Source organism: Montipora capricornis, chromosome 1 (genome assembly GCF_036669925.1).
Source record: "Montipora capricornis isolate CH-2021 chromosome 1, ASM3666992v2, whole genome shotgun sequence".
NCBI classification, from domain to species: Eukaryota; Metazoa; Cnidaria; class Anthozoa; order Scleractinia; family Acroporidae; genus Montipora; species Montipora capricornis.
In genome coordinates, this window is record NC_090883.1 from 48,894,670 (window position 1) to 48,907,068 (window position 12,399).

The following is a 12,399-nucleotide window of genomic DNA, read 5'->3' on the forward strand; positions in this document are numbered from 1 at the left end:
ACATCTAAAATGTATGGGCTTGCGAAGCCTGAAGGACTATTTGCAATCAAACAATGGACCAAATCGGCTAAGGTCCGGCTCAGACCCCGTACTTCACATGAGCCGAATCGAATTCATTGAATTAAGTTCATGTGAAGTAAGGAGTCTGAATCAATTTAGAACGGCCGGTCTAATTCGGATCGGCTAAGCAGTTTTACCTCGCCTGGCTTAGCCGTGAATTACGGTCGTGGAGCGGCTTTGATCCAGACCCCGTACTTCACATGAGCTGACTCAAATGCAGAAATTATTACAACTTTGCAATTTTCTTCAGTCATAGTATGCTTCTGTGAATTAATTTCGGCGAAATTAAGTTCGGCGTCCGAATCATTTCAACCGCGATTAATTAATTTGGTTCGGTCTAAATTCGAATTCGATTCGACTCATGTGAAGTACGGCGTCTCAACGGGGCCTAACTCAACCTTGTACCCAAGACAAATCTACCGGGGTTAAGATTGTTTGTGTATGCTATTTACTGGGTTGCCAGTACGGCAATCCCAGTCGGAAAGTGAGTGGCATTTGTTGGGTGTTTTTTTTTTCTTTTTCCGTGTCGATAAAAGTCTTCCCTGTCACTCCCCTGCTAAGTGGTGTCTTTTTGCATAGAACCTTCTGCTCGTATTTTCTTAGGATAGAGAGGGAAGTGGAAATGCGTAGATTTCTCTGGTGGACACAGTAGAATGATTAACCAGGTACACCTCATAGAGTTTTTTTTAATAACAAAAGTTTGCGAAAAAAGGTTTCTTCTAGACAAAGTTAGAAAGGAAAAACGACTTTATCAATAAATATCTCTAATTAGAAGCTGTCCCCAAATGACTATTTCTCAACACTCAAATGCAAATTTCATCGAATGAGGCGCACGTTTACAGCGAGTTTTCATCCTTTTTTTCACTGAAATTTGCAAGAATGTTACCCGATAATGTGGCAAAAAACCCGTGTAACCTGCAATGGCGTCGAAAGTTATGTAACGCGAATGGCGTTTTAGTGGATCTTTAAACAAAATATACCCTTTTGGAGCTCAATAATGGAAAGTCAGTTGGATAAACTAGGCAGGTGGTGAAAAACCAACACCAGGAATCTCAAAAGCGACGAGTAATGGACTTCGACAACAATCTATCGCCCGTCGAGCCGAAATCAAAGTGAGCTGTATTTCTAAAATAATGTTTTACCAAGTGTGCTGTTATGTAGAACACTGAAACCGAAATGGAAAATTCTCTGATAACTTATGGGTTCAACAAAGACAGAGAACGAATCGAACACCTTACGTGGATCTGTGATCAACTCGTCACAGTCTTCAGGTAAAAAAAAAAAATTGGAAATGTGACAGCCAAGAATTATTTGAAAGAAAGCTTGTCGTGTATTTTGTGCTTCATTATTCAATGAAAAGGTTCTCCATGTAAACGGTTTGACCCTGAAATTTAGTTTGTTGCAATATTGCGCATATTTGACACGACTGAGTTTCTTCTCTTCCCGCACGTAATGAAATAGAAGGGGTTTTTGCCTCTAATAGCAAATATGTTGTTTGTTTCAAAAAATTGTTCCCTGGAAAATGTGGCCTTTATGAATTCATTATGTTTTATGATATGCGAGCTTAACTGGATAGCTTTTATGCAATAGTAAAGCATTTTCTTGTCAAAATGAGGTTAGCGTCTTTCTGGTGTGTTAACTGAATTAAATCGTGAGTTTGTATTTGCCGTCTGCCGCGTAACCTTGATTTCCACTCTCAAAATTACCTTCAGAACCTACTTTTTGCGTAGAATAAGCTCTTAGAATGATGTTCTTGTTTTGCATAAAGCAAGCCAACAAAATCTGTACCTTGCTGACTTTGCATTTGTTAGCGTTAATAGTATTTTCGGTCCGATGCTTCTGTTTTATTAGGGGTATATTGTTTTGGTCTCCCATCCAGATACTAATCCCGTCGAACAGCGTTAACTTCAGTGAACTTTGGTATTACAAAGCTGTCAGATGCTCAGAGGGCACGCTTAAACTTGTGGTGAAAAGAAGTTGTGAGGGAACTTCAAAATTATCAACATGTCAGCCCAGAAGCCAATGTTTCTCGCTTCTCTTTTATTTGTTATTCTTCAGAGACTGGAATGCTGTAGTTCAATACCACACAATTCTAATTTTCTGTAACGTACCACAGGCAACCCAGTGTATGCTTCACGGAAGCATCTCCTTGCATTATAATGTAGCATTCATATTTTAATGATATGGAAATACCTGGAAGTTCCATTCCCAAGGGGTCTGAATTGGGTACAACATTGAGTTAGCTGACTAGGTCAATAGACCACTTCGGAAAATACCATAATATTCTTTGTTTGTCCCCCTAAATTTTGCATAAGCATTGTTTCCACTTTCTCTTGGGACTTACAATGGTCCCACGAGAAAACAAAAACAATGCTTATTCAAAATTTGGGGGTCAAACAAAGAGTATTATTGTATTTTCCGAAGTGGCCTATAGAGGCCACAATTCTCAAAATTGACATGACAAATCAAAGTCGCTGTTCCGGTCGCATGAAATTTCATGGTCATTTTCTAACATAAAAACCTTTTTCATTTTTTGGGATAAAAAGGTTCTTTTGTAAGCCTAGGAGGTTCTTATATGCAGGGGTTTGCTGTATTGTGGGTTCAGTTGTGTCACCATGACTACCCCATTTGTATATTTACCAGGTAACAATTAAGGCGGAAATAGCCGCTTATAACCATAAACCATTTTCTTTCTTAATCCCAGCCTGCCCAATCAATGAAAATCAATATTAAGAGGAAGATTAAAGTGACTTGACTATGGACTTTCGTCGATTTTTATCGATCATAAATAATTGGCTGCCAATTACAATTGATCAATAGATATCAATAGCAATTAAGAGATCTTCAATTGTGACTATCGATTTTCAGCCATTAATAAGACAAATTTATATAAATCGATTGATGATTATCGATTATATCGATTTTATAGTGTAGTAATCGATGACTTATTATCATTGGTTGGGTATGCCGGGCTTAATATATATCTTGCAATAACCGGTTCTTGATAACAAAGAAATCTAGTGTTATGCAATGGTTAATGCAGTATTGTATAACAGAACAGTCAGAGATGCTCTGCTAAATAAGTCTTATGAAGCAAAATATTTCTACAGTATGAACAACATTAGCAAAAAAAAGCTAACTAAAAACCAGAAAAAAATCTGGCAATCATTGGGTATCTATTGTCACTGACAATTTAAAATCCAGTGGAGTACTTCACAGCTAAGGTTATGGGCAAGGAGAAGGGGAAGGGGAAAGATAATAAAAATAATAAGGTATAATGAGAACCATTTTAGGATGCCCAGCAGCCTACCAAAATCATTAACAAAAACATGCAATAATTGTAAAGCCTATTTGGATGTTAAGACAATTTTTTCTTATTTTATACTTTCACCTTTAGTTTTTGCAAATGAGTGATACATATAATTACAGTATATCTAAAGAATTATTTGTGGATTACTTTCTGTTGAGCTCTAGTATTTCACAAGTAATGAAAATAAAACCCACGTATATGGCATTTGTGAAAGTCTTCAAATTGCATGAGTGCAACCAAGATTTCTTTGAAAACCCTTGGGATTTAATGAAGAAAATACAAAGGCATTACTAACCAAATCCTTCACAAGTGTGACTTAACATTAAGAGGAACTACTACAACAATGTTTTCTTTACCATTAGGAGTTCTTAAGTTATAATTTAACTCAGCTACAACACAAACACTATCAATTCTTGAGACAGGAATGAAAGCTGCCACTGATTCAGCTTCAAATGAGGGCAGACACACTTGAATTGGTAAACCAAAATAAAACCTTGCATGTGGATGAACTTTATACCAGTGAACACAAGCAAAGGTGTATGGGAGGTCCAAAGTTGCACCATTAGAGGACTGGACAGTCACAGTGTGTTTGAAGAAGTATTGTATAATCCCTGCAAAAGAAAGAAAAAATATTGGTATGGTAGGTACATTATTTTGATAAGAACTAATAGGCTACACTGTATCATTTTCTAGTTTGGTTTCCCTTACAAATCACTTTTGTGCCAATGAATTACATGTATTTATAACAGTTCTAAAAAAGAGAAATGAGCCTATCTACCTGGACTTTCAAAACTGTATTTTTTCACAATTAATATGACTTAAATTTACTGATGTGATAGTACTGTCAATAATGGTCACAAACCTGCAAGTTTATGACTTTGTTACTTCAACAGTGAAAAAAAAAAACCTATTTAGAATATATTATAATGACACTGTTCGTGCATTTCTTCACCTTTAATCAAAAGTAAACTACACTGTAACAATATTCCCAATCCAAAGGTTCAAAAGAAAATAAACTAGACAATATAAAAGTAAACGTAAAATCAAAACAAACAAAAAGAACATGCACTTTGATATGATAAAGGTTCAAGAATAAACGAAATAATTCAGAAACCTTCTTTGAGAGGTTTTCAATCATACTTTTATTGTACAAAGCATGCAAGACTAGAGAGCAGTATAATACCTTCACTTATCACAGAAACCCACCTGGCCTTAGATCTTCTGAAGTTGTGTCTAATCCACTGGAACCATACCATCGAGCCATTATACAAGCAGATCGTTCACTTCGTGAATACCGGGAGTCAAGTTTCTGATCGTACAGCTGCAGCTGAGAGAACTGGCAACACAATTTGGGAACATAAACAATACAGTCTTCTTTATGCAGAAAAGTGTACATTTTTGTCAAGGATTCAACTTCACTATCACTCATGTAAATTTCCTTGACTGGAGACGACACTCGAATGAAATGGTTGTCAAGGAAAGACAAATGAAAAAGGTCTGTTCCAGTACTAGCTTTAAGCTGGATACTCTTTCTGTACTCATCTGGCGTCATTGCCTTCTTCTTTGTCATTGCCAATGAGCCGCTGTCTACAGACACTAACATCTCTTTAAATCCAACAAACTCAATTGGCCAAGACATGTTCCTTACTTGCTGCCGCTCAATAAATTTTCTCATAAGTTGCACTTCAATCTGGTGGTTGTTCACATGCATAGCACCCAAAATGCCATTGTAACGTTCAAACGAAAAACACCAGAAGCCATAGACAGGACCAAAGTCAAGAATGCATTCACATAAATGGCAATGAAGATGCATGTTTGGCGTCACAACAGATGTACCATACAAGTCTTCAACAGTTCTGCAAAACTTGACGAGGAGCTCATCTGCAAGTTTTACTTCAGAAGTGTTGATAACTGTTGAACACAGTATGTGACAAGCCTTCACAAATAATTTCCAGCATTGGAGATGTCTATCTGGTAAAACGTCCTTTAGAGCAAAGGTTGAAAATACCAATGCCCAGTTCTTAAACTGGTCAGCAGTAAAGCCTTTAAAGCTGGATGCAATCTTTGATGGAATTCTTCCAATACTAGAAGGAACTTTGAGCTTGTTTACTCGCTTTTGAAGCACTTTAAAGTCTTTTTCATCCAGCAAGTTTAACTCTTTCCACACCTTAAGCATTTTTCTTGTTGTGCCCAGCATCAAGTTGTGCATAGGATCAATGACAACAAAAGAAATAAAATCAAAATATGGAAGGTAAATCAAGGATGAGAATCGCACACCATAGGCACTCTCCTTTGTGTCACCTCCTTTCTTTGATGTTACTGTGTTTCGTACCCTCCATACATGCTCTCTATGCTCAGTGTTAGTACGCAAATTCCAGCTATCTCGATCGAATCCTGAGAAATCTTGTTTCTCTCCAAATGATCTTCTATGAAACTCCTTGGTACACTTGTTGCAACCTTTTCTTGCAGAGAATCCTAAGAAACCACAAAGTTTGCGAGATGCAGGAATGTCACAGCTGACACAAAGTACAGCTAGCTGACAAAATTTGGGTCCAGTTGAGGGGCAATCCAACCAAACGCCATCCCAGAAGTCCAATAGCTCATTCACCAGAGGGTCCAAAAATGGATTCACATCTCTGCTTGGTTCCTGTGGGCCAGGAATAATCCCTACAACTGCAATGTTTTCTTCTTTATTTCTTTCCTGTGGTGGCAAGTTCAGAAAACTTAAATAAATCACCCCAACACTGTATACAGAATCCTTGTATGGCTGAAACCAATCAAGATTCAACATACATCCGAAAGTGTTAGGGGCATCAAAGAAAGGCTCTCCTTTTCCATTCTTGAAATTTTTCCAGACCCTTCCATCATACACATCTCCAAGAAGGTTGATATCCCGAGGGTGCTTTTTATACTGCTCACATTTATCAGCAAATCCAGGCCGTTTAAGGAATTCTTGAAGGGTTTTCTTCACTGAACGGTAGCAGAAAACCCTCTTTGCTTTTAAAGTCAGCTCTCCATGTTTTGAACGTGTAGTTTTAAATAGAGATGCTCCACATGGTTTTCTCTGAGCTCTTTGTGGATGGCGTGGAAACTCTACAAAACTGCAACGCTCACCCTTCTTTCTTCCATTTACCAGAGTACGTACACATTCCTCAGGTTTGTAACATGAACTGCACTTTGGACAAACAATGAACTTTTCAAAGTCATCCCTATTTACTCCTAAAACGTTCCTTACCATATACAGTGACTTAGGCAGCAGGTCTGATATTTGTTTGAGTTTACTACAATGAAGCAACCTTGAGAAAAGTTCCAGCAGCCTTTTCAAAAAACAAAACAAAGTGCTCACTGCAGCATCTGGTAAGTTATGCATGATTTTCCAAGTCATAATGAAAATAATTACAAGTTTGATGAGTGAAGTGCTCAATAAAGATGATTTCTTGGATAGCACAGACTCATTCTCATTAGCAGCATTATCCTCATCAGATGACGTCATCAGGTTTTCAAACTGCAATTCTGCCTCATCATCAGTTTCTTCCTGGGACAAATGTTCAATAAAAGATGTTCAATAACTAAACTAGAAACTAAAAAATGCATAATTTATGACCCAAATATTTTGCTGTCCTTAATTAATATTTAACTTGGGCCAGGGTCTGAAATTAATTTTCTTCTTTAAAAGAAACCAAATGGTGACTAACCAAACAATTTTAGGTTGCCAGACTAATTTTGGTTGACAAATTTTACCCTTGTTTTATTTTTTTCATCCACATTCAAATAGCAACGGATCTTGACAAAAATAATTATTATGAGCGTGACTTCAGCCACGTTAGACACCATTTTTTTCTTCTACACTGTACACTATGTTTTTATCCAAACCAGCTATACTTCTATTGAGGTAAGTTCGAATCATTCTCAATTCATACTGTAGCTTCCATAATACATACAAGGGCATACACTGTACATATATTCTCCACATACAAATTTTGTGACTGGTTTTGCATTGACTTGATGAGTTAAAAGGAAATGCACTCAAGTCAAACATCAGCAGCCAATCACAATAATTTACATAGTAAATTAAAGCTATACTTAAAGCCAAACTGTAACCAGAGCTAAAAATCAAAAGGGCAAAATTGACTTTGGATGTATCAACTATTGCAGCTGTGCAAGAACCATCAATATATGAAACATCCTTCTTTAAAATCAATCAATAAAGAAATAAGTAAATGTAAGGTTGACTTACATAAAAGTCTTCCACACTGTCTGTTGACTCGGCAGCAGAATTACAATCATCCACTGACACATCTAACATAAAAATTAATAAATAGGACATAAATTCTCATATTCTAGTCAAATAATTTTGAGTGAACAAGAGGGACCAAATGTTTTGATTCCGGAGTCGCCATCTCACATGCACTCAACCTTCCGTTATTACTAGCAAAAAATTATTATAAGCACTTATACATACACCGCAGATAATAATTTTATTCAGATATTAAAGCTTTGACAATCAATGAAACTCAGATGACAATCAATGCTCACCCATATCAAAGAATACAATGATGTTGATAATTGGTGAATAATTTAATTTGTTATTTTTTGTGATTTCGATGGTCATTGATTATTGAACGCCATCCTCAATTGATTAAATCATTCAAAGAATAAAATCGATTCTGCAATTGATTGCGACTTTAAGTCCATCAAATTGTTTCACTGCTTTCAGTTTTTATAATTTCAACAAGTAGCAGTGGCACTTCCATGACTTTTCAGTTTGGGGGTGCAGGGATGGCGCAGTGGTGAGAGCACTCGTCTCCCACCAACGTGGCCCTGGTTCCATTCCTAGAGTCATGCGTTTAGTTTGTTGGTTCTCTACTCTGCACCAAGAGGTTTTCTCCGGGTACTCTCGTTTCCCCTGGGGGCGCCCCCCCCCCCCAAAAAAAAAGGAACAAAAAATTAATTTCAGTTTATGGTATCCTCAATTAGTGCTCCAGCACTAAAACAACTAGACACCTAAAGTTCCTTTCCTTTGCTTTCCAGAGACAGTAACTTTCTTGTATGTTTTTGTTTACCAGGTTTATACAATGTATCAGGCAAAATTAATGAATGAAACCAATACATGCAATCGAAAAGATGAATATAAATAATTTTAATCTTTTTCCATCAGTCTGACTAGTGAAAACCCTCAGCTGCAGTACCAAAATATACTCTCTACATGGTAATTCTAATTACTTTCATTGTCTACCTGCATGATAATTCATGTATACTTAGAAAGCAGAAAACTCAAGCTTATATATGCTGATGAAAAGCTTACCGAGGTCTTCTGGATTTTCAGTGGAGAGCCCAGCAAATTTTGCAGGGGATTCAGGGTATTCATCACTTGAATAGTGAAATTCCAGGTCACTTGAATCAGAATGGCAATCGATATCTTGCCTTTGCAATACATTGGGTGTATCTATAAGCGAAAAATAAGCTTAATGTTAAATCTGGTTAAATACAGCCGCAGCTTTTATAGATGGGAGAGCAGATCAAACACAAACAACACTTTGTTGATCAATATAAGACATGCGCTTTACCTGTTATCACTGTTGTCTTCCTTCGTTTGTGTGCATTGTAAGTCCGGATTGAGACTAAACGATCACAATGTTCGCACAATCGCTTTTTCGTTGTCGAACTATGTGCACTTTTATCATTCGCGGGAGACTTGTTACATGTAGGAGCCATTAATCACTTTTCTAAGTTACACTGTAAATGACATCGAGAAGAAAAGTTGGAATAAACAGAGGTAGGGAGGCCTGGCTACATAGCTGAAGCGGCAGCTTTGAATGATGGGCTTGTGGCGGGAAATCAATGGTATTACGGATTTATCACGAAACCGTATTTTTCAGTTAAGCGTGCTCCTATCGTAGTCTTGTTTGATTTCGCAAACATGTCTCAAACTTTCAGCTCGTTAAACCGCGGTAGAGCTAGCAATTTTTATTCAGCGCCTTCAACTCCGACCTGTTCGAGCAGTTCGAGTTCGAGAGCAAGTTCTATTAACAACAGATTGAATCGATCTTCGTCAAGTTCTGCTAACCGGTCTAGCGACTCTACTCCATTGTCCTCACGGGAGAACCGGGAAACGATGCAACAAGTAATCGCTGGTCTTGCAGCCTGCCAAAGAACCGTAGAGGAACTTCTACAGTCCGTGAAAAGTTCAAACGAGCGGATCGAAAAGCTGACAGACAAAGTAAATGCCCTTGACGACAAAGTGAAGACTTTATCACGCACCGATCTGGAAGACGCTGATGAGTCTAGCAGTGGTAATGGACGCGCGAAAAAGAGAAAGAGGCCTAAATCATCTCTTGTCGTTCAAGTAAGTATACTTGTTATCGTAATGAATGGCTCAGTAACTTCGAAACACCGGAAACCGGTGTTGGGTCACGCTGCACGCAATCAGTCTCATTGATTCCAACTTAGATCGTTCCAACTTAAAATGAAAGGTTTACCGCTAAGCCGACATGATCGCGTCGTTGAGTAAAAATGGTAAATGATTACATTTTCAAGGCTTTAGGGCTAAAATCTGTTTTAGATCTTAAAACGTAAGTTAAAAATTCAAATCTGTGATCCTTTGGCGTTGTTACCCAGGTGAGAAATTTTTTTTGATTAAAAATGCAGCTGACACTTTTGTTATGGAAGCACAGCCTAAATCTTGGTTTCCATAAGATCGCAAACGATCGCGGATTGCAGATCTCAAAAGATTGCAAAGAACGTTTTCATATGATCGCAAACAATCGCAAAGCAAAGTTTTTATTGCACATTTTAGTCGGAGGAAATATAGAGAGCTTAGGCGCGCGATGATGGCAACCGGAAGTCAACTGTTTTGCTGTTTAACTTGTCTTCACACCACCTCATTTCTATTGTTAAGTATTTTTTGACTAGTAGAGACGATTAGTTTGAGAACGTGGGAGAGACCACTGACCAGGCATGCGAAACGTTCACTTCCTGTTTCTGTACGTTTTATGTTAGAGCAGCGCCAAACGGTCGCGGAAGCTTTTGTTTCTAGAAAACGTGACTGTGATTGCCGCATCTCATGGGATGCGTTTCTACAGTTGAGCCCAAGTCTTAAAAGTCTGGCTTTCGGGTCAACACAAGAAGTTCTTATCGAAGGTCATTGTGATTTCTTGCTTCTTGGCTGTTTCTTTCGTTTTTTTCGAGTAATGGTATATGGATGTGTTAAAGTTTCGTCATACTTTCCAGGTGTCAGTTTTTTTTTATAACGTTCTTGTTTTGCCAGTATTTATGCTATGACAATGACATAAACATCATTTTGATGCTTCTTGGATGTAGTTTTGAATTAAAAAAGCGTTCTTTTTTTTTAACCTTAATTTTTTCTACATTAGGTTCTCAAACCAAACGCACGTAGTCCTATTCTAACAATGATTATTCTGATTTTTTCAAGCTATCGATTTTGAGGTAAATTATTTTCAACCAGCGGTGTCTGCGATTTTCTATATATTGCGGTTTTCCTTTGTTATTTTCCATCATTGTTGTCGCCCTCCGATAATTCGTTTTCTCTAAAAACTCCGAGTGTCGACATTGTTCTCAACCTGTTGAAAAAGTCGATGAAAAGAAAACCACTGAACTTGACAAGATCCCTAGTAAGTTATTAAAAATGGCAGCTAGTATTGTTGCACCCTCACTAACAGACATACTCACAAAATCAATCCTCACGGGAATCTATCCAACTGAATGGAAATTGGCTACGGTGACATCGATCTTTACAAAAGGCTTAAAATCAGACCTAGATAATTATCGCCTGATCTCCGTTATCCCGCTAGCCTCAAAAGTGCTTGGAAAACTTGTCTATGACCAACTTTATCATTTCCTAAAATGATAATAAACTGCTATCAACTTACCAGTCAGGGTTGCGTTCCTTACATAGAACCCTCAAAGCTTTGCTTGTGAGCCGACAAATAGCGGGTATGTTAACATCGACAATGGCTTCCTGAATGGAGTCGTTTTCATTGACCTTAAAAAGGTATTCGACACCATCGACCATGAAATCATTTTCCGCATGATCTCATACTTTGGGGCCGACCAGGCAACTATCATTTGGTTTCAATCGCGCCTACACAATCGGACCCAAAGATGTAATGTAAATGGAAGATTGTCATCTCCTCGCATTATTACTTGTGGGGTTCCGCAAGGCAGCATATTAAGTCCCTTCCTTTTTTTAATGTATATTAACGATCTTCCTAAGTGCCTCCGCGAGGCTTCCCTGAGAATGTTCGCTGATGATACCAATATAACCCTAACTGCAAAAACTCTCTAGCAATAACTCCTGAACTTATCAAACCTGTGACGAAACCTTAAAAAAATAACAACCTCAAATGTACGCAACTATTGAGGGCTGCTTTCCATTCAACGACCGTAGTTTGTCTTCTGAGAAAAACGTAAATTCTGGATAGGAACTTATTAACAATTTTCTCGCATTTCGCGCGCTAAATCTCTTACTCTTCTGACTTCTATATATCTGGTCGAATGTTGACTCGCAAGCCTCGTTTCTGCGCGCTCTGAAACGAACACTACTGCAATGAAGGCTGAACTGTAAAAACAGCCATATTAAGCCTATGAAAGTAAATATGCGTTTGTTTTGCATTTGCATTGCTTCGTTCTGAGTGACTGGCCAGCAAAATTCGCGCAACTTCCTCAACGATCCGCGATTGTCTGCGATCATATGAAAAACGAGTCTTAACTGAACCAAGTCTACTTTACAAACGTAGTTTACGGAGCCAAAGTTAATAGAGTAAGGATAACACACGCTTTTCCATGAATTAATTTTGCCTCGTTATCAGTTTACAACATTTTTCTCAGTTTCACAGCTTGTATTTGGTCGTCTGTTTTTAGGAGGAAGTTCACAAGCTGCACAACAGCAGAGATACCACCAAGCAGTACAGAGGAAAGGAAGTGTGAGTAATTCTTTTAAAAACTTGAACCATTGTTCAATCGGCAGGTAATTTTTTAAGTAGCTTACGTTCATACTATATTTCAACATA

The 12,399-nt window shown here is 37.8% G+C and overlaps 1 protein-coding gene across 1 annotated transcript; it reads right to left on the minus strand.

Annotated features, from left to right (window-relative positions):
* Positions 1-2,092: 2,092 nt before the first annotated feature.
* Positions 2,093-9,141, minus strand: LOC138053901 (uncharacterized). The gene is made up of 5 exons (XM_068900439.1): positions 8,938-9,141; positions 8,676-8,816; positions 7,608-7,669; positions 4,577-6,905; positions 2,093-3,981 (listed from the first exon to the last, which is right to left on the minus strand). Exons 1-5 carry the CDS (start codon positions 9,083-9,085, stop codon positions 3,674-3,676), a joined length of 2,988 nt encoding a protein of 995 aa, XP_068756540.1. The 5' UTR covers positions 9,086-9,141; the 3' UTR covers positions 2,093-3,673.
* Positions 9,142-12,399: the final 3,258 nt, after the last annotated feature.